The 22,423-nt window shown below is 37.7% G+C and overlaps 2 protein-coding genes across 4 annotated transcripts; one reads left to right on the forward strand and one right to left on the reverse strand.

Moving 5' to 3' along the window:
- Positions 1-4,818: 4,818 nt before the first annotated feature.
- On the reverse strand, positions 4,819-12,962 carry LOC106057635 (uncharacterized). 2 transcript variants are annotated; one of them, XM_056031369.1, is made up of 2 exons: positions 8,220-8,331; positions 4,819-6,786 (listed from the first exon to the last, which is right to left on the reverse strand). In XM_056031369.1, the coding sequence occupies exons 1-2, from the start codon at positions 8,314-8,316 to the stop codon at positions 5,048-5,050; spliced, it is 1,836 nt and encodes a 611-aa protein (XP_055887344.1). In that variant the 5' UTR covers positions 8,317-8,331; the 3' UTR covers positions 4,819-5,047.
- A 3,997-nt stretch (positions 12,963-16,959) lies between these two features.
- LOC106057637 (uncharacterized) lies at positions 16,960-21,071 on the forward strand. 2 transcript variants are annotated; one of them, XM_013214935.2, is made up of 2 exons: positions 16,960-17,064; positions 19,094-21,071. In XM_013214935.2, the coding sequence occupies exon 2, from the start codon at positions 19,135-19,137 to the stop codon at positions 20,851-20,853; it is 1,719 nt and encodes a 572-aa protein (XP_013070389.2). In that variant the 5' UTR covers positions 16,960-17,064; positions 19,094-19,134; the 3' UTR covers positions 20,854-21,071. The 2 variants fall into 2 exon arrangements, with proteins under 2 accessions (XP_013070389.2, XP_013070390.2); XM_013214936.2 differs by having other exon boundaries at positions 16,962-17,060.
- Positions 21,072-22,423: the final 1,352 nt, after the last annotated feature.

Consider the following 22,423-nt stretch of genomic DNA (forward strand, 5'->3'; position numbering starts at 1 on the left):
CATTTACTGACAGAACAAAAGAAGCAATTTATTTGGACGACGGAATGTCAACAGGCATTTGAAAGGCTGAAAAACACACTTGCCTCATCTTCCATATTGGCCTACCCTATACCACGCACGACATTCATACTGGACACAGATGCGAGTGGTGCCGGAATAGGCGCTGTCTTGTCCCAAAAAGTGGATGAAACTGAACGAGTCATTGCCTATTTCAGTCGTAGTTTGTCAAAGGCTGAAAGGAACTACTGCGTCACGAGACGTGAGCTTTTGGTCGTTGTGGACGCCATAAAACATTTCCACAAATATTTATATGGACAAACGTTCACCCTTAGAAGTGATCACGCCGCTCTACAATGGCTGCTCTCCTTTAAGAGTCCCGAAGGTCAAGTCGCTAGGTGGATCGAACGTCTGCAAACCTATGACTTTGAGATTCAGCACCGAAAAGGACAGAATCACCAGAATGCTGATGCGCTGTCCCGAAGACCTTGCAAAACTGAATGCAAGCACTGTAGAAAGGTCGAAGAAAAGGAGGCGGTCGTCGATTGCCATTGTCTTGGGGTAGAAGCTTCCGGACCGTGGTCGGACGAAAAAATCCGAGAGGATCAGCTAAGAGACGAAGATCTAGCTCCCATTCTCTTGATGAAGGAAGATGGACCACGACCAGATTGGCAACACATCTCTGATAGGGGAACCGCTACCAAGGCATATTGGGCCCAATGGGACTCCCTAACAATTGTGAACGGTGTCCTCAAGAGAGTATGGGAAACGCCAGACGGGACAAGCAATCGCTTTCAGCTGATACTACCTAAGGTTAGGGTGTCAGAAGTACTGAAAGAGATACATAATGGCTTCAGTGGCTCCCATCTTGGTGTCAACAAAACTTTGGAGAAGGTGCGCCAGCGGTTTTACTGGTTCCGTTACCGGGAAGATGTTGAAGAATGGTGCCGAAGATGCGATGTCTGTACAGCAGCCAAGGGCCCCCAACGTAGAACAAGAGGACATATGCAACAATACAACGTTGGGAACCCCTTTGAAAGGATCGCAATCGATGTTGCCGGGCCATTCCCTGAAACCAAGAAAGGAAATAAGTTCATCTTGGTAGTTATTGACTATTTTACTAAATGGCCTGAAGCATATGCGATACCTAATCAAGAAGCCACCACAGTAGCGGAAACCCTTGTAGAGAACTGGATAAGTCGGTACGGTGCTCCAATTGAGTTACATTCAGACCAGGGCCGAAACTTTGAATACAGAGTTTTTCAGGAGATGTGCCGGAGACTCTGCATCGAAAAGACTCGCACCACGCCTCTACACCCCCAATCGGATGGAATGGTAGAACGCTTTAACAGAACTCTAGAACAACACCTAATGAAGGTCGCCAGTGAACGACAAGATGACTGGGACACCTATATCCCAATGTTCCTCATGGCGTACAGGGGATCCGTTCATGGCACCACAAATTATACACCAGCAAAGATGTTGTTTGGCCGAGAACTGCGATTACCATGTGACTTGCTATTCGGGGTTCCAGGTGATAAGCCAGCTACTTCGACGGAGTACGTCACTAATCTCCGGAAACGAATGGAGGAAGCCCATGCTCTGGCTCGCAGAAATATCAAGATGACCAGTGACCAGATGAAGAAAAGATACGACAAACGGGCCAATGCCTCCGGGTTCCACGAGGACGATCTGGTGTGGCTGTACAATCCGCAGAGACGAAAGGGCAGGTCTCCAAAGCTTCAGAGAGACTGGGAAGGTCCATATCGCATCATTAAAAGAATCAACGACGTCGTGTACCGCATTCAGAAAAGTCCCCGGTCTAAGCTGAAGGTCGTCCATGTAGATCGACTTCATCAGTACTGTGGCAGTACAGGTTCTGTTCGGGACGAACAGGTTTGAGAAGGGGGGAGCAGTGTTGTAACTCTATTTCCGCACTGAGATACATGGTGCGCACTAGGCACTGTTCCACACGAGCGTGGAACAAGGGAGAGGAAAAAATGGAGACATGATAGTAGATGCCGGCTTAGTTCGTTGAATCAAACTAGATCCAGAACAAATTGACATTCTGTGGTTTGTGTGTGTTCTTTATTTAATTATTAAATCCTTATCTATATTATTATTAACCTTTTGAGTGTTTTCCTGGAAAGTTATAACAATATTTTATGCATATATATGCATATTGCAGCATATAGACATAATGTATCTATAGTCTATGTCTATGATTTTATGTATATGCAAAAAAAAAAAAAATAAAAAAAAAAATGAACCACTTCTACAAAATACTGAATGACAAGAAAAAATACCAGGTACTGAAGTCCTTCAAAGAGCGGGCCTGCAAAGCATCCACACAATCCTGATGCAGATGGGCAGGACACATCTGCAGAGTGGAAGACCGCCGCATCCCTAAACAACTCCTGTATAGCCAATGAAGTTAAGGAAAGCGCTCACAAGGTGGACAAAGAAAACGCTCAAAACTTCTCTTTAAAGCCTTCAGCATTGACCCAGCCAGCTGGGAGACGGAAGCACACGACAGAGCATCATGACGTCGCGCTTATGAAAACTGGCGCACAAATTGAGGACAAGAGGACACCGCTGGCAGCATCACAGAAATAAAAGCAAGGCCAATGACACTAGCTCCACCTGGAATAACCTGCCCAGTGTGCAGCCGAACACTCCAGGCTCACATAGGTCTCACCAGCCACATGAGGAGGCACAAAACCCCAGTGCAAAGCCATCAGCCCCCTGGATGACAAAAGTGGTCATCATCGATCCACGATGGACGAACTAAATATAGGCTAATGGCATGGGTTCCATATATTTAATGAATATATAGAAATAGCCTTGCTAAAGAGTGGCAGACGAAGACTTTAAGTTTATTTTTCAAGGGAGTGTTATATTTTTTATTGTAATTATCAATCCATGGTTAAATATTAACCAAGTAAAATGACATTAAATAAAATAAAATTAGGTAAAAGACGATGTTTCTTCTTCTAATAAGGACCTTTTCAAATGTAGGGTTATACCGTATCCGCAAGAGGCGTTTGCGGCAATATCTACTCAAAACTTTAAATAAGACATTTAAAAACGTCTCCGCTAAGGAAAGGTGACCAGACGTCCCGACTTTGGTGAGACAGTTCGATTTGGACCGTGCGTCACGTTTTTCATAAAATGTCCGGGCGGGACGGCCAATGTCACACTTTCATAAAAAAAAATCGATCAACGTCACTCTTTTATTTAAAAATTTTTCTTAATCTTTTAAAAAATAAATTAAAATCACCACCTTTCATCATTTTCTTTTTGGTCCATATTTCATATTCACTGCCTAGCAAACTCTGTGGTAGAGGAATGGGTTTTAGGCCTACAGCACCATACCTTCTTATCAAACACCAACATCAGCACATTTTCTTTCAACTCATGGAGTGTTGTCGTTCGGCCTGATTCTCGCTGATTCAATTCCATCGTAGGTCCTATTCCTTGGCTTGACTTTCTGTTCAAGTAGATAACAGGGTAAGGATTGCGTAGACAAAACATCGAAGTACAGACGTACTTTTGAGTTCACATTTATAAAGAGGGTAAGAAAAATCAACAACCACAGCTTTCTGTCGCACATATAACCAAACATCTGAATGCAGATCGTAATTTTCAATTGGTTGCTCCCACAAAGCCTCTATTAAGGTATCCTACTTCTCCAACCTTTAAATATCCGTACAATAAATCGATTCGCAGCCGCTAAAGGTACTTTCGTATATCATTCAGTTTTCCGTAATAATAGTTTTACATCAATGGACTGCACTTTGAAATTACTTTTAAAAGTTTGACCTAAAATACACATGTGCAGGAACCAAATGTGAAGCATATCCTTACAAAAGGTTTGACTCCTAAGTAATGAACAAAGTAAAAAAAACAACAGGTTAGTGATGCCAAGTTTTTGACAGCGTTCACGGATGCTTCAAGCCCACAATAAAATGAAATTGCTTCTCCATCTCGGGAAATCTATATAAACAAAAGTAGCTAATTCGTCGATTTAGAATACAGCCGAATTTCGGGCAATAGAAAGACCAGGTGGTTAGCCCTGAAGCATTCGGTGGATAGACTACATGTATTTAAATTACACCCTGCTTTGAAATTATTTTTCTTTTCACAATAGAAATGTCTAACCATAAATAAATTTTCTTTGAAAACCTGTAAGATGAATTATGGCCTCATTTTGTTCTCAACATTGTAGCTGTATTCCACGCAGAAGTTTATCGTGGGACAGAATGTCAGTGCTCTTGAAGTATCTTCTGCCAGTGACTGACTGGTTCAGAAATGCACGAAAAGAAGCATGAGACAGAGAAGTATTTCAGATTCGACAGGTTAATGTTCATGTGGATTGCACAGAAATATGATCTAGGCCTATCTTAGAAAACGTTTCAGAAAGCATCAAATTATTTAAATTATTTAAAAAAAACGCTAGGTGGCGGAGCGCCCCTAGATCACCATGCAGGATGTATGAAAACCAAGCTATATCTCTATCAAGTAAGGACTTAGTATAGTAAATAAACTATACCTTTAGTTATTAAGTAAAGTTTCCTTTCAGACCTTGCGATCTATAGGGCACATGATGTTCAGAACATATGTTTTTTTTTAGGTGGACTCAGGGGAGCCCTACAAATCCCGTCATTCAAAAACGTATCAATCCCACAGCAGTCTCATTAAAAGTTCTATAAATATCTTCAACTTCTAAATAAGGAAATTTAGTAGACTATAATTGCAACAAAAAAAATGTATGTTTCATAAGAAACATCGGAACATCAGGTGAAAACTACAGTGCAAAAATTTACTTTGTAATTTACTTTATTTAGAGTCAAACAATTTTAATGTCATAGCTTACAAATTTTATTTAGGAATTCATATTTCATATTTCTATATTAATATTGTATTATTTGTATTTTTAAAATGTTACACCAAAACATAAATAAAAAAAAAATTGGTTCCCATAAACATAATGGCATATTTAAAAACTTCTCTGACACAATCAAGACAACAAGAGAACCGAAACAATGTTTTAGACTTTCACTTCTGTGACTGGAATCTCAATAGGTTTAAAAGGCTCCTTGTTATTTAAATTAACCTTGGGGTACTCAACAACAGCTGGTTTATCAGCAGGGCCTGAGGCAGCAATGTAAGTTGTAATATTGCTTCCAGGTGCATCATTCCCAGAGACATCACGGCGATTTAGTTTCATTTTCTCCCACTTCACATTAACACTTGTGCCTTCAACCTTTTCCAGTTTCCCTGTTAAAGTAAATTGATATTGAGTTTCATCAGTAAGTCTGTTGATGACTCGACGTGCATCTGGAAACTTCTGAAATAACATTCCCCACATCCAGACTCCTTCGTTGTTATCACTTTGTTTCTTAAGTGCTTTATAAAATGGAACAGAGGAGTCTCCGAAACGATAATTAAAGGTGGGTCTGCCGCTGTTAGTTCTATAGTCCTGATGAAAGTTACCATTGCCGTCTTCCCAGCGTAGGAATCCTTTCATTTCTGTAGAAAACTTGGTCGTAATGATTGCAGTGTACGGTACAGTTGTTCTACTTTTGCTCATGATTACCTCGTATTTAGCACCTTCCATTGGTCCAAGCGTGATGGAAGATTGTTTAGTAAAGCCTTGAGTTTCAGAGATACTCTTTGAATTAGTAGTTGAAGTTGAGTATTCAAATCTAGTCTTATAAGAAGCTTTCCCCTTGACAGAGGCAATCTCAAATTCAAGTTCTACTCCAAGTTCGTGACTGTTAGTAAATGTACTTGTGGTAGAGTGAGTGATAGTTTCTTGTATCGTCTTCGATCTTTCTATAGATTCTGTCACAGGGGAAGACGCTCGATTGTAAAGTACTCCAGAGTCTACACTTTCTGCTTGAAGATCTTCAATGACACTTTTCCCATAAATAATTTCCTTGACAGCGAATCCCCAATCACCAAAAACTAAATTGAGCCTTTCACCATTTTTATCACCCTCACACCATTTTCCCCAGAACGTGCGTGTATCAGCTGCCCATGTGAAGCCATTTCTTGTGAAATCTTCACCAACAGCTAACCCGTGGCAGCCATAGCACCAGCCATAACCCATGTAATGTGCTAAGGTAGCCATATTCCACAATGTTGTGTCCATGATGCGTGTCTGTATTTTACTCTTCTCGTCCATTTCTAAAGGTTTGGCTGCTGGTGTACAGCATCGAATTTTTTTCAAAAAGTAAAGGTCATCTCCGTCAGCTCGGTAGAGTCCGGTCAGAAAATATCCCCCTGGACATGAACATTGACCCTTTCGTCCCATACAGCTACTTACGTCAATATCTTGACAGGTTCCATAATTCAATGGATGATTGGCTGGCTTAGTGCATCTTGCGCTCTCGAGATTGAAAAGATAGCCTTTGAATCTTGGCCATCCAGTATCTGACCTGTACAAGCCTTGAAGGAAGTAGCCTACACGACAAAAAGCCCAGGTGTAATCAGAGTCCAAAGTGGCGGTCCAATCTTCGTAGACCACTTGCTGTTCAACGTTATTCCATGGAGCGGGGGGTCGACAACATTGAACACCTTCTAAGTTACTAAGAGCGTCGTCTGCCCAGTTCACGTCATTTCTGTCCAGTGCATTGATGTAAGAATTGATCTCATTACATTTAGATTGTCCAGGAGTATCAAAACTGTACCACCATGAGGAATAGGTGCATTGAGAGCTGACATACTGCACCAGCGTGACAGCCACAAAGATTTGTAAAAACATTTTCTGCAATATAAGCCTACCTGTAAATGAAAATTGAAGAAAAAAAAACAATTTATTTTAAAATCTAAAACATATTATGATTAATTCTGGAGTAGTTTTTCCACGACTTCTACGCTCGACTGCACATCGGATAAAGTAAATCTGCTAAATCAGGACAAGATAAGAGTAGTTTTTGGCCAGCGAAACATCAGTAAGACGTTTGACCTTTATTTTTATGCAAACACGCTATATAGCAAGAAAAAAAATATTCAGAAGAAAACTTGAAAGATCAAGTTATAATCTAGGAAAGTTTTTTTTTTTTTATTCCGAGGGACTATACAAAGGAATATATGCAAGGTATCTGGGTCATTGGTCAGTAGTCGTTAGTTTAAATTTATTTGTTATTGTTTTCAGTTCGATAGATTTTATTCGATCAAGCTACCTTGGTTCACAGGCTAATCTGGTAGTGGTTGGGGGGGGGGGAAGACAGCTGGCGAATTTTGGATTTTAAGAGTCATACAATTTCTTAAAAAAAATGTGTAATTTATCGTAAATATATACGTGCTATGAATTAATATTTTAACTTATTCTTATATTATGTCACCCTCTTCCTATCTAAAATTTAATCTTTATAGGGTATGAGCGATCTATTGATATCTACATCGTACATAACACTATGGTACCTCCCTTTACACGTACAGACCATCATCTAAAATTTAAGATTTGAAAAACATAGAAAAACTTTTCATTCGATGCCCCCCCCCCCCCCAACCGTGAAGAAAAAGATAAAGACGATAATCACATGCCAATTCGGGAAGAGGGGAAGTAGATTCAATCGCCCACTCCGATTATAGCCCTTGTTTTTTTTAGCGGCCTCCGAAAGGGACATCGACGCTATTGTTTAGTGTGGAATGTCTGTCTGTCCGTCCGTCCCGTTTAGATCTCGTAAACTAGAAAAGATAGTGAAAATTCAAAGTTCTGATGCAATGGTTACTTTTTTCTTTTCTGAAAGCGAAAAATCTAATTTTTAAAATCACTTATTCAAGCAATTTTTTATAAAGATAAACCACTTTTATAACTATTAACTATTAATAGTTACTTACACGGAAGACTCTTAAGTAGGGGAGATATGTATATACCATATTTTGAACACATTTATGCAAATGGTTTTTAATTTTCTGAATTTTTTTTTTTTTTACATTTGTATTGCTAAGTTTTGTAAGTTCTGTCATACTGATTACTACTTGTACACACAAAGTTTTTTACTTTTTTTTTAAAGAGAAAAATTCTATTTAGTATACATATAAGCTAGACAAAATTTAAAACAACAATTAATAGTACAACTAAAGGAAACCTTTTTTTTTTTTGTACTGTAGATAGCAAAGAAAGAGATTGACTTTTAAAAAACAATTAGGTCAATTAGATATTAATTATAAGACATCAGTTAGGCATCTAACGTCACATTCACTTTCACCTATCCTTTGGTCTGCTGGACAACTCGGGCACCACACATGATCTGTCAACCTTCTGTCTCCATTCTTCTCTGTCATTTGTCTTTGATTGAATTTCATTTTGATGTTCTTTCTGAAAATATTGAAACCTGCCTTTTTACCTTCATGGGTGGACCATCTCGGGGTCCGATTTTGAGTTTGTGTTTCCACATAAACTCTCTTTGTAACTGTCACCGTATTATTTTCTGGCACTATATTATTACTGGTGTGGTTTATGGATATAGGCGCGGTGACATTGGGCTCATTTTATGAGTGTCAAGATTAACACTTCATGCGATCAGACTTCACTTGCAAATGAAGATATAACTTCTTGTATAACAGACACAAGTAATACGTTTAATATATACAACATCACATAGTGAATATGATACACAATTCAAGAATAATCAGTAGTAATCCTTTATAGAATACTAACTAATAAAGTAATAACTTAGTAACTGGTACATGTCTCAACTGCTTTATAATAACCCCATAGTGTCTGCTTACAATAACAGGCTTCTACTAACTCTTACCCCCTGTATCAACTAACTGCTATCAAGTAACTCTATCAACTGACTATCACCAACTCACTGCCCTTAACTCTGGTTCACTAATAATTAAAAGTGTTCACCTTTTTAAACAATGACTTATGAATATCATTCATAATATTAAAATGGGGCATCCACGCAATGACACCAACTTTGAGGTGGTGACAGTAACCTTGTTTTTTTTTTATTTTTTTAGAATCACATAATTTTTTGTAAAGGTAAAGAAAAAGTAACTTTTCTACAAGAATTCACCAATGGACCAGGAATATTCAACCCATAGTCTAGTTTTGATCGTTTAAAGTAATACAATTTAAAAAATCATTGGGCACTAAAATAAAATTAATTTTTCTCTTTTAAAGTTTAAATATTTCAAAAAGAATTTTTATCAAACATAAGTGCTCTTTCAATAACAGTTATTGTGTATATATTTATTAAGTAAAGTTTCCATTTCAAACTTAATGATATATAGGGCAGATGCTGTAAAGGCCATCTGTTTCTATAGATCACGGTTAACGAGGCTGTCATGAGGCATACACAACGAGCAACCGTCTTTACTTTACCCTAACTAATGTCAGGCACCCATTAGAGATACGTGGATTCAGCGGGGCCCTAAAGTCCCGAATCACAGGCTTGAAAAGAAAAGGGGAAACTTTACTTTTTTCATAAGGTCGGAACGATGTCACCCACACAGCAATCCCCCCCCCTTTTTTTTTTCAAGCAGCTGATGTATCCAAAAGAAACAGCCAGTGCCAATACAGTGTGGAATCAGCGGCCGGAAAAAAAGCTTCCTTCGCTTCAGCGTGACGCTTCCTTTGGCGCGGGGAAAGGCTAAGAACGTAAACATTTCATGTTTGGGTATTGCTGCATGACAAGAGAATTAGAATTTCATTTCACATGGAAGCTTCAAGGAAGAGGGGACGGTGCAGAAATACATGGCGCCACGATTAGGAAGCAGTTACCAAGAAATTGGTAAAAACATGGCAACAGTTGGACTCGTCTAAAACCGAGACTCCTGGAGGAAGCTGTTAGCCTAAGCCCCGGAGGAGACCACATGCAGATGTGAGATGAGGTGTGAAGGTAACCACTCCTTCCCGAAACTTACTGGTTTAGGCACCAGTTACTACACTGTCCTCACTTGGATTATCAAGTGTGCTAAGGACACAACAATAGAAACGTGTTAGACATATTTACAAGACTGCATACATTGACTGAGATCTAGTAGAAAGTCGACCATTGACTGAGCCCTAGAAGAAAGTCGACCATTGCTAGACATATTTACAAGACTGCATACAATGACTGAGATCTAGTAGAAAGTCGACCATTGTTAGACATATTTACAAGACTGCATACAATGACTGAGATCTAGTAGAAAGTCAACCATGTTAGACATATTTACAAAACTGCATACATTGACTGAGCCCTAGAAGAAAGTCAACCATGTTAGATATATTTACAAAACTGCATACATTGACTGAGCCCTAGAAGAAAGTCAACCATGTTAGACATATTTACAAAACTGCATACAATGACTGAGATCTAGTAGAAAGTCAACCATGTTAGACATATTTACAAAACTGCATACATTGACTGAGCCCTAGAAGAAAGTCAACCATGTTAGATATATTTACAAAACTGCATACATTGACTGAGCCCTAGAAGAAAGTCGACCATTGTTAGACATATTTACAAAACTGCATACAATGACTGAGCCCTAGAAGAAAGTCAACCATGTTAGACATATTTACAAAACTGCATACATTGACTGAGCCCTAGAAGAAAGTCAACCATGTTAGACATATTTACAAAACTGCATACATTGACTGAGCCCTAGAAGAAAGTCAACCATGTTAGACATATTTACAAAACTGCATACAATGACTGAGCCCTAGAAGAAAGTCAACCATGTTAGACATATTTACAAAACTGCATACATTGACTGAGCCCTAGAAGAAAGTCAACCATGTTAGACATATTTACAAAACTGCATACATTGACTGAGCCCTAGAAGAAAGTCAACCATGTTAGACATATTTACAAAACTGCATACATTGACTGAGCCCTAGAAGAAAGTCAACCATGTTAGACATATTTACAAAACTGCATACATTGACTGAGCCCTAGAAGAAAGTCAACCATGTTAGACATATTTACAAAACTGCATACAATGACTGAGATCTAGTAGAAAGTCAACCATGTTAGACATATTTACAAAACTGCATACATTGACTGAGCCCTAGAAGAAAGTCGACCATTGTTAGACATATTTACAAAACTGCATACAATGACTGAGCCCTAGAAGAAAGTCAACCATGTTAGACATATTTACAAAACTGCATACATTGACTGAGCCCTAGAAGAAAGTCAACCATGTTAGACATATTTACAAAACTGCATACATTGACTGAGCCCTAGAAGAAAGTCAACCATGTTAGACATATTTACAAAACTGCATACAATGACTGAGATCTAGTAGAAAGTCAACCATGTTAGACATATTTACAAAACTGCATACATTGACTGAGCCCTAGAAGAAAGTCAACCATGTTAGATATATTTACAAAACTGCATACATTGACTGAGCCCTAGAAGAAAGTCGACCATTGTTAGACATATTTACAAAACTGCATACAATGACTGAGCCCTAGAAGAAAGTCAACCATGTTAGACATATTTACAAAACTGCATACATTGACTGAGCCCTAGAAGAAAGTCAACCATGTTAGATATATTTACAAAACTGCATACATTGACTGAGCCCTAGAAGAAAGTCAACCATGTTAGACATATTTACAAAACTGCATACATTGACTGAGCCCTAGAAGAAAGTCAACCATGTTAGACATATTTACAAAACTGCATACATTGACTGAGCCCTAGAAGAAAGTCAACCATGTTAGACATATTTACAAAACTGCATACATTGACTGAGCCCTAGAAGAAAGTTAACCATGTTAGACATATTTACAAAACTGCATACATTGACTGAGCCCTAGAAGAAAGTCAACCATGTTAGACATATTTACAAAACTGCATACATTGACTGAGCCCTAGAAGAAAGTCAACCATGTTAGACATATTTACAAAACTGCATACATTGACTGAGCCCTAGAAGAAAGTCAACCATGTTAGACATATTTACAAAACTGCATACATTGACTGAGCCCTAGAAGAAAGTCAACCATGTTAGACATATTTACAAAACTGCATACATTGATTTAGACCTAAACGAAAGTCGACCATGTTAGCGATTCACACAGATAGAAACGTAATGAACATTGTTTCTCAAATTTTTACATTGGCAACTTCCCCCCCCCCCATTTTTATGAAAACAATTCGCAAGCGCCCCCTCCCCCTTTAGCTTGTTTATATCCGTGGAAACGCTGTATATTCCCACAGCGGGGCCCGTCGGTTTTTAGGATGTAATGAAAAAGAAAAGAATAACATATACGTTGAGAAAAATCGCGTTTGAAATGTTTTGAGTCAATATTGTTGCGGGAGCTTCTTGCAAGAACGGTTTACATTATCAAAGGTCCTACTTATAAGATGAACGGTCTCTTAATTAAAATATTTTAAACTTTTTCAAACATAGTTAAACCTGTAGGTAGAACTACGATGATAATACATTTGTTGTTCTTCAAAGTGAATTGACCGTCCTCACCCCTCCTCCTCTTTTGTTTGAGAAACGCTGAATCAAAGGCTTAGGTTACAAAAAGTAAATATAAATATTCAGGTACAATAGTAGCCAATATCCAATACCTATTGGAAGGCTATGCATTTGCATGCTGGACTAAATATATTTAAAACAGACAAAGATTATATTAAATGCTAATATATTGATCCAAGAATTCTTTAACGAAAAAAAAAATACTCCATTGTGAATTGAAAGGAAGAGGTGACGGTGCAGAAATACATGGCGCCGTGATTAGGAAGCAAATACCAAGCAGATGGAGGAAGCTGTTTGCCTAAGTCCCGGAGGAGACCACCTGCAGATATGAGATGAGGTGTGAAGGTAACCAACATACAGAGTGATATATCAATAGAAAACAAAAACGTACTTGTGAAAATTGAAAATTAAAGCCGAGCAGTATAATAATAAAACAACAAACAATGAGAAGATGAGACCAACAGAAGAATGAACAGAAGTCTAGTTACCTCCCCTTCAGTTGCGCAGTTCTCAATGCAATATGTATTCTTGCTCTATATTATATAGAGATATAGAGCCATACAATGGCTCAACATGTTACACACTAAATACTGTTTAATAGCTAACGATAGACCAAGGAGATTTAATTTTTTTTTACAAACGTCATTAAATGTATATGTGAGACTTAATAATTAGTGTCAGTGAAACTACCCCCCAATTGTTCAAAGAGTGGAGTTAAAGCTTAGCAAATTGTTTGAATAGCAGAGTAAAAAAGACAACAACAACTAGTGAAATGTTTGAAATAGTGAAGTGTAATCCCAGTCTATTCTCCAGAAAGTATAATAAAACTCATGTCAAAGTTGCAAGATAGTCGAGTGAAAAACATAGTTTAATGTGCAAAAGCTTTCCGATGAAGATTTTTCGGCATGAAATAAAATGGGGTCTACTACAAGGCTTCTTAACACTGACATGATTTTAATACGAGTAAGAGAATTACTTATGATAAATGTCCCTGAAATATTCTTCGTATATTTGTCAGTGTCGCCTCTTTGTTTGACTTCATTCGACTCCGTTTTTTTTTTTACCAGGCTTATATCAACTGACTCGGTCTGTCTGTTTGCATGGTCGAAATTGTACTGGTTATTTCTCCCACTTTGCATTCTCGGATTAAGTTGCAGCTTTGCACAATTATTCATTGTCGACAACTTATGAATCAATTAAAAAAAAATGTACCAATTAGTTAATCAATTAGTCTCTATCAATTAATTTTGTTGTATATGGAAAATGTTCTAAGCTAACGGGAGATAAGTCTTGCAAGCTGCAACATTTAGAGTGAGATATGGTAGAGATTGAAGGGAGCTCTTCTCATCATGCAAGACGGCAATGTGTGTTTCCATGGTGACAGTGGGAAGAAGTTAGCTATGCAGTGTGAATGATGCAAGATACGCGGCATTCTTTTCAGAGGTTGGACTGATAACTTCAGAATGCCAGACTGAAAAGACGTGTTTTTGTAGTGAGTTAGATTTTGACTGAATACTGAATATAAGCGATGTTTTTAATAAAACAATTTTAAAATATTTTACTTGCATTAAAACTAGGACAAAAAGTGCGTTCTAAACTCAAGGAGAATGAGTTTCTGTAGCTGAACATTTGGAAAACGTGGTTTACAGTGATCTCTAAAACTACTAGCTGAGGGCGGCGCGAATGTTTTTTTTTTTATGTGGACATTTTTAAGTAAAAGTTTGAGAAACATCGCGTTAAACGAAAGAAAATATTTTTGATCAGGCCTGATAAATTAGATAGACTGGGAGAGTAAGTGGAACTCAGTCTTAGAAAGTCTAACACCAGTTATACTTCTGAAAATCAGACCTCATCGATACTATATCATAAAGCATGGTCAATGCCGTAGAATCGCCAACCACTTTGTTACAATTCGGATTAAACTCCCAACCGTACAATTAGTTTTGTGAATAGGCCTAAGTAATTGTGTTTTCGCTAATGTTATAAAACCCTGATCATAATGCATATCTCTGCTGTTAACATGATGTATTTGCAATGTTAGAAACAGCCAAAGCTTTAAGTAATATTTTGTGTAAAATAATTTTGTGATCACCAATAAAATGAGACCTTGTTAACTTGCATTTATTTATTTTTACAACTCACTCTGTCTGGTAGAAAAGTTTGTACACGTTTATTTTTCCCACACCCATTCTCGGATCAAGCTGAAACTTCGCACAATTATTCATAGACAAAGACAAGACATAAATCAATAAACAATGTAACCAATTAGACAATTAATCTTATCTTATCTTATATAATACAGACGCTACTTCAGAAAAGGTGATTACGTCCTACGCATCATGCATTCAGTCATGCATATTAACCAAGGACCTAAATTCTGCCAAGTCACTGGTTTTCCTGGCTAGCTCAGGCAATCCATTCCATGCTCTAATAGCACTAGGGAAGATGAAGCGTTTGTACAATGTCCTAGCATATAAAATGAGGAATGTGCCTTTATCTTTGTATCTTTCTGACTATTTTATTATTTTACAATAGCTGGTAATTCATTATTTTGTTTAATAACAACAAGGGAAACTAATACTTTAGTATTCACAGATATGGCTAAATTTGTTGGTTAATGGATAATGGGCACTGATCCAATACATACATGGCTACACAAATTGTAAAACAATATTTGCGAACAAGCCAATGTCTTTGTGAATTTCAAACTCAGTTCTGCTTCAGTCGAGGCAATAAAAATTATAGTAGCAAGCAAAACTTGACACTGTACAGAGTTTTCACTTGCAGTTACTATTTTTTACATATCTCATATTACTTACTCTGTCTGTCTGGGTGAATTTTCTTTAAACTTTTTTCTCCAAGATGAAATTTTGCACTATTATTCATTTCTATGACAACTCACAAATCATCAAAAAATTAACCAATTAGTTAATCAATTGATGGTAATTAGTTAATATTGTGTAATGTAATAAGGGTTTTAAACATGCAAGTGCGTCTCGCTATTTAGCTGTACGAATCGGAGGTACCTACCACATCTATCAGAAGCTGAGTGTCGTTTGATATATTGAGACATTGACAAAAACCTAAAGTCGAGGATATATAGCCAAGATAGTAAAGTAGAAGTAGTAAAGTTTCCCCCTCAGACCTTGCGATCTATGGCGCAGATAATGTTAAGGTCATCTGTTTCCTTGACCAACGGTTAACAATGGCCAGCATATAGCAACCAACCGCCTTTATTTTCCCCAACTAAAGTCAGGTACCCATTAGAGTTGGGTGGACTCAGTCTCAGGGAAATCGCGAAATTCAAAATCCTTGTCTTCACCGAGATTTGAACCCAGGACCCCAGGTTCAGAAACCGAGCACTTAATCACTCAGCCACCGCGCCCCATGACTGGTGATTACAGATGCCCAAACCTGTAACAGCAGTTGTGTATCTAGGATTGACCTCTTCTTTATCCTATACCAAGTTGCAAATGGAAAGAACGTGTCTCGAGACGTCAAATCTCAAAGATAATTAGAGAGATACATAGAACCTTGCATGCGACATGAATGACTAAGTTTAATTTTGTGGACAGTTGTCACATCATTGTTTGATAGCTATTTGTCGGGAATCACGAAGTACAATGATTTATAGTATTTATTGTGTTTCACGTGGGAAACCAGGGTCCACAGTTGAATTTTGGGTAAAAAGTCTCGTTTTGAGAGTTGACTACATGGTTAGAGGTCAGTAGACGCCATGGACATAGAAGCGTATAGAGGTGTGTAGAAAGTATCACTAGTTGTGTACTTGCTATATTTATTGAATAGTAAGATTGGTTTAATGTGAATAATTTCTTGTATTCTTTGATGGCTGGATTTGCCAGTGAATTGTTATTTTATGTGTAATAAAATTTCTTCATGTCTGCTGCTCGTGGCGTTTGTCTTGAATCTAAACGTTTTGTTGTGATAGTACTCAGTAGATCTAGTAGACTTACGCAACAACTAATTTGGTGTGAAGAATTATATTTAATTAATTCACAAGAGACCAGAAGAGGTATTCAAATAAACAAGAAACATGAATTTACAACAGTGTGGTATCATATAATTAGCAATCTTAAACGTGTTCACAGCTTTCATTATTCTCATTTAACGTGAACCCTCTTTTAATCACCTTTTCTCTAGACTTGTAAGCCCTTACAGTAAGGCTCCAGATGTTCCAAAGAAGAACAAAACAGTCTTTGTTCTGGGTCAACTTGTGACTTGTTTCTCTCTAGTCATAAACTTAAAAAACAACAACATATCTTTATTAGTCACAAATGCAGATCAGCAACATGCTTGATAATTACAAATAGATTTGCCCGCATGTATGCTGCCTAATCAACTAGCAATAGCTGTCTGTGCGACAATTTGTGTGAAAAACGTAGCAGAGCAATGCCAAAAACAAAAAAAAAGTTTATTTTTTTCCCGTTGAAATTAACATATTCTGGTATTTAACAATTTAATGGAGAAAACAACTATTAAATAGTATTTTGCTAATGCCACATTCAATCTGTCAGTCAACATTTCTATAAAATGTTATAAGCAAAACATTTTTACCACTGGCTCTCAGTCTCTGGGACGCTAGACAATCAGACGTAGGTAACGTATTCTCTTTGGAATATTTTTTTTTATATTAGTGGAGGTACTGTTGTTTTATTTCATTACAAGTAAATATAACTAATAGTAAATTTCAGCATTTGAATGTTATATATCTGAATCAGTTGTCTAAATCTATTTGACTATGAACCAGCTGTCTGAAAACTAGTTAACTTTGAACCAGTTGTCTAAAACTAGATGCTTGTGAACCAGTTGTCTAAAGCTAGTTTACTGTGAACCAGTTGTCTGAAAGCTATTTGACTCTGAATCAGTTGTCTGAAACTTGTAGACTATGAACCAGTTGTCTAAAACTAGTTATCTGTGAACCAGTTGTCTAAAACTAGTTATCTGTGAACCAGTTGTCTGAAACTTGTAGACTATGAACCAAATGTCTAAAACTAGTTGACTGTGAACCAGTTGTCTGAAAACTAGATGATTATGAGCCGGTTAATTGGAAGCTAGATAAACGTAACCAGTAATCTGAGAACTAGTTAATCATGAGCAAACTGTCGGGAAAATATTTGATTAGGAACATTTATAATTATCACTAGCAAATTCCTCAGTGAACACTGATAAGTAGAAACCAAAACCCTGATCTGCTGCTCATAGATAAAAAAGAAAATGCCTCTACCATTGACAACGCCGTACCACAATCTCATAATTCAAGAAAAACTGATTTAGAAAAACCGTACAAATATGGGAACCTAGAATTGGAGATTAAGCATTTATGGAAGTTATGTAAAACAATAATATAACTGTTGTGAATATGTTTATTTCGATAGTGTTTGTTTGCATTTGTGGATTCACGTTAGATTGTGATCTTTACTATGTGTGTAGTTATTTTCGTCATTCAGTGTAATAAAGCTTTAGATGTTAACATGGTTTTAGTTATAGTAAAGTACGATACTAACCCATTGTTATATAAACCGAGGGGATAATAACAACTGACCTTACAGATACCTTCAAGGCCCCTTAACATTCCTAGGAATGTTCTCGTTGCTTGTCAGAGGGCGGTACTGCTGCAGACCTGCTACATCACCAGACTATGATGAATTTTCTTTCCCTTTGACAGTACTCAACCCTGGCAGCGCCAGAAAATGAATGGCCTCTATTTAAAAAAAACAACAAATGTTTAGTTGTAGATATCAAATATTGAATAATTATTACTTTGAAAATATGACATACTTTCAGATGTATTAATAAAGATAGACATCAACAAAAATAATGCACAGGAAATTAAATTACTAATAATCTGGTAATTTTATACACACCATTTTGTCGCGCTATTTTGTAGGGAAATTTCGCGCTATGTTTTCGGCGCTATGTTGTCGGCGCTATTTAATCGGCTCACCTGTGTATATATATACATACATCCGGATCAACATATTATAGATACTTAAAACGATTGCGATGTTTCGAACGGAAAATTAAAGGTTAATACGATTTTAGATAACTTTTAGTCTTTTTTTTTTAATATTAACATGACAGGCAGACAAAACGCAGAAAAAATGCAACTTTTATTCTGATATATATATATATATATATCTTTTGGGCTTTTGAGCTTCTCTATGCCGATGATTGCACACGCTGCCGCCTCTTTCGGTCTATCTTTAAACCTCAGGAAAACCGAAGTCATGTTCCAGAAGTTGCCCAATAAACATACTCAGCCCAAGGATCACCGTAAACGGACAGCCCCTTAATGTAGTAGACCACTTCACATATCTAGGTAGTATTGTGTCCAATGACGCCTCACTTTCAAGGGAAGTTGATAACCGTCTGGCCAGGGCCAGTAACGCTTTGCTTTTGGACACCTTCAGGCGAGATTTTGGCGGAACAGATCGCTCCGCCTGCCTACAAAAATCAGTGTCTACGACTGAAGGAGGCCAATGTACTACATATATTAGAAGTAATACGTACTTTTTTTACTTCCTGAATAAAATAAAAAAATACCCTTAATAAAGAATTTCTCTCAAATTGTTTACAAAAAGTAAACTTTAACAAATTATTAATATTTTATAAATTCTTTTCACAGTTTTCAATCGCAGAAATAAAACATCAACCAATCATTAAAAAATGTTAGTGAAATTTTTGTTTGCTGCTACGCTGGTGCAGTATGTCAGCTCTCAATGCACCTATTCCTCATGGTGGTACAGTTTTGATACTCCTGGACAATCTAAATGTAATGAGATCAATTCTTACATCAATGCACTGGACAGAAATGACGTGAACTGGGCAGACGACGCTCTTAGTAACTTAGAAGGTGTACAATGTTGTCGACCCCCCGCTCCATGGAATAACGTTGAACAGCAAGTGGTCTACGAAGATTGGACCGCCACTTTGGACTCTGATTACACCTGGGCTTTTTGTCGTGTAGGCTACTTCCTTCAAGGCTTGTACAGGTCAGATACTGGATGGCCAAGATTCAAAGGCTATCTTTTCAATCTCGAGAGCGCAAGATGCACTAAGCCAGCCAATCATCCATTGAATTATGGAACCTGTCAAGATATTGACGTAAGTAGCTGTATGGGACGAAAGGGTCAATGTTCATGTCCAGGGGGATATTTTCTGACCGGACTCTACCGAGCTGACGGAGATGACCTTTACTTTTTGAAAAAAATTCGATGCTGTACACCAGCAGCCAAACCTTTAGAAATGGACGAGAAGAGTAAAATACAGACACGCATCATGGACACAACATTGTGGAATATGGCTACCTTAGCACATTACATGGGTTATGGCTGGTGCTATGGCTGCCACGGGTTAGCTGTTGGTGAAGATTTCACAAGAAATGGCTTCACATGGGCAGCTGATACACGCACGTTCTGGGGAAAATGGTGTGAGGGTGATAAAAATGGTGAAAGGCTCAATTTAGTTTTTGGTGATTGGGGATTCGCTGTCAAGGAAATTATTTATGGAAAAAGTGTCATTGAAGATCTTCAAGCAGAAAGTGTAGACTCTGGAGTTCTTTACAATCGAGCATCTTCCCCTGTTACCGAATCGATTGATAGAACTAAGACAATCCAAGAAACTATCACTCATTCTACCACTAGTACTTTTACCAACAGTCACGAACTTGGAATAGAACTAAACTTTGAGATTGCGTCAGTCAGCGGCAAGGCTTCTTATACGACTAAATTTGAATATTCCAAGGCAACTACAAATGAAAAGAGTATTTCTCAAACTACGGGATTTACCAAAAAATCTTCCATCACGCTTGGACCAATGGAAGGAGCTAGATACGAGATAATCATGAGCAAAAGTAGAACAACTGTACCGTACACTGCAATCATTACGACCAAGTTTTCTACAGAAATGAGAGGATTTCTGCGCTGGGAAGACGGTAATGGTAATTTCCATCAAGATTACAGAACTAACAGCGGTAGGCCCACCTACAATTATCGTTTCGGAGACTCCTCCGTTCCATTTTATAAAGCACTTAAGAAACAAAGTGATAACAACGAAGGAGTCTGGATGTGGGGAATGTTACTTCAGAAGTTTCCAGATGCACGCCAAATCATTAATAGACTTACTGATGAAACTCAATATCAATTTACTTTAACAGGGAAACTGGAAAAGGTTGAAGGCACAAGTGTTAATGTGAAGTGGGAGAAAATGAAACTAAATCGCCGTGATGTCTCTGGGAATGATGCACCTGGAAGAAATATTACAACTTACATTGCTGCTTCAGGCCCTGCTGATAAACCAGCTGTTGTTGAGTACCCCAAGGTTAATTTAAATAACAAGGAGCCTTTTAAACCTATTGAGATTCCAGTCACAGAAGTGAAAGTCTAGAACTTAAGACATCATGCACCTGTGTTTTTCTTAATAACTTATCTACAATTATTTTCGAACGAAGCATTAGTTAAATCACAAAAATGTCCAAAAACAAATCACATCGGGCTCTGGTTCTGCAGTGGTGTGCTAAATAGACTAAAATATTTTTCTCCATCAAAAGGTAAAAAATAAAATAAATAAAAAGCTTTATCTATATAGATTAATATTTACAATAACGTTTTAAAGTTGTTGTTTTTTCGTTGAAATGAAAAACGTTTGTTATAAAAAAATATTTTATATCTAAATGTATGTATGACTTTAAAAAGACGTCCATAAAGATGTCTTGTTATACAAGTTTATTGTGTAAAATTCATGACCAATCACCAAATCTGAATTGGAGTGTGAAAGTCCACAAAACAGAAAGTGAATATTTTGGGCATGGATGTTTTGGTACTCAGTGTTTGAATGACAGACAGTTCAGTCTTGATATCAAAGAAAATTAACTTACAATGTTAAAAATTAGTATTGTAGCAAAAGTGAGATATAAGTTTAAGTAAGTAAGCAAGAGGGACTTGGGGATGGGTGAGGGTTCAAACTCTACAAAAATTCAAGCAACTGTTTGAGAAAATGAAAGCGAACTACAATGACTAATTCTATAAGTGTAGCCGGTATGTCCGTGGCGTGTGTGAGGTTCAATCCTTCCCTATCATTGCACACATTGATCTGCCTGTCGCTGGGCTCCATTAATAAAGTGCAGTCAATATAAGGTATGATATTAAACCAGCACGTTATTGTTAAAAGAATAGCAGGATTTTGTTTGTACACACCTCACAAAATGCATTTTTAAAGCTCAGAATCATGCAAAATGTGGAATGAAGAACCAATCGCTACGCTTTACCACACATTCTTTCAAATCCTTGTAAAAGAAAATTTAAAGTACCCCTATCAGACTTTGCGATCGATTGGGCAGATGTTAATTTCATCCGTTGCTTTGGACTACGATTAATGAACAGAGTGTCATCTGGCCAGCGCAACGACCAACCGCCGTTACTTCCCCCAACTAAAGTCTGGTACCCATTAGAGTTGGATGGACTACGATTAATGAACAGAGTGTCATCTGGCCAGCGCAACGACCAACCACCGTTACTTCCCCCAACTAAAGTCTGGTACCCATTAGAGTTGGATGGACTACGATTAATGAACAGAGTGTCATCTGGCCAGCGCAACGACCAACCGCCGTTACTTCCCACAACTAAAGTCTGGTACCCATTAGAGTTGGATGGACTAAAAAATTCAAAATCCCAGTCTACACCGAGATTCGAACCCAGGGCCACTCAGCCACCACGCCCCCTCCTTTAATTTTCATGTAACCAATCTTCTCCCGTGGAGCGACTGGCAACCACTAGTCACAATTTAGTCCTCTCTGTACACGTGACTTTTGCATTTTGTCCGTTAAAGATGTAGTAAGTCAAGTATAGGGCAGACGATGTAAAGGTCATCTGTTTCTGTGGCCTACGATCAACGAGGGTGTCATGTGGCCAGCACAACGAACAACCGCTTTTACTTTTTCCCAACTAATGTAATGTAT

This window comes from Biomphalaria glabrata, chromosome 6 (assembly GCF_947242115.1).
Source record: "Biomphalaria glabrata chromosome 6, xgBioGlab47.1, whole genome shotgun sequence".
NCBI lineage: Eukaryota > Metazoa > Mollusca > Gastropoda > Planorbidae > Biomphalaria > Biomphalaria glabrata.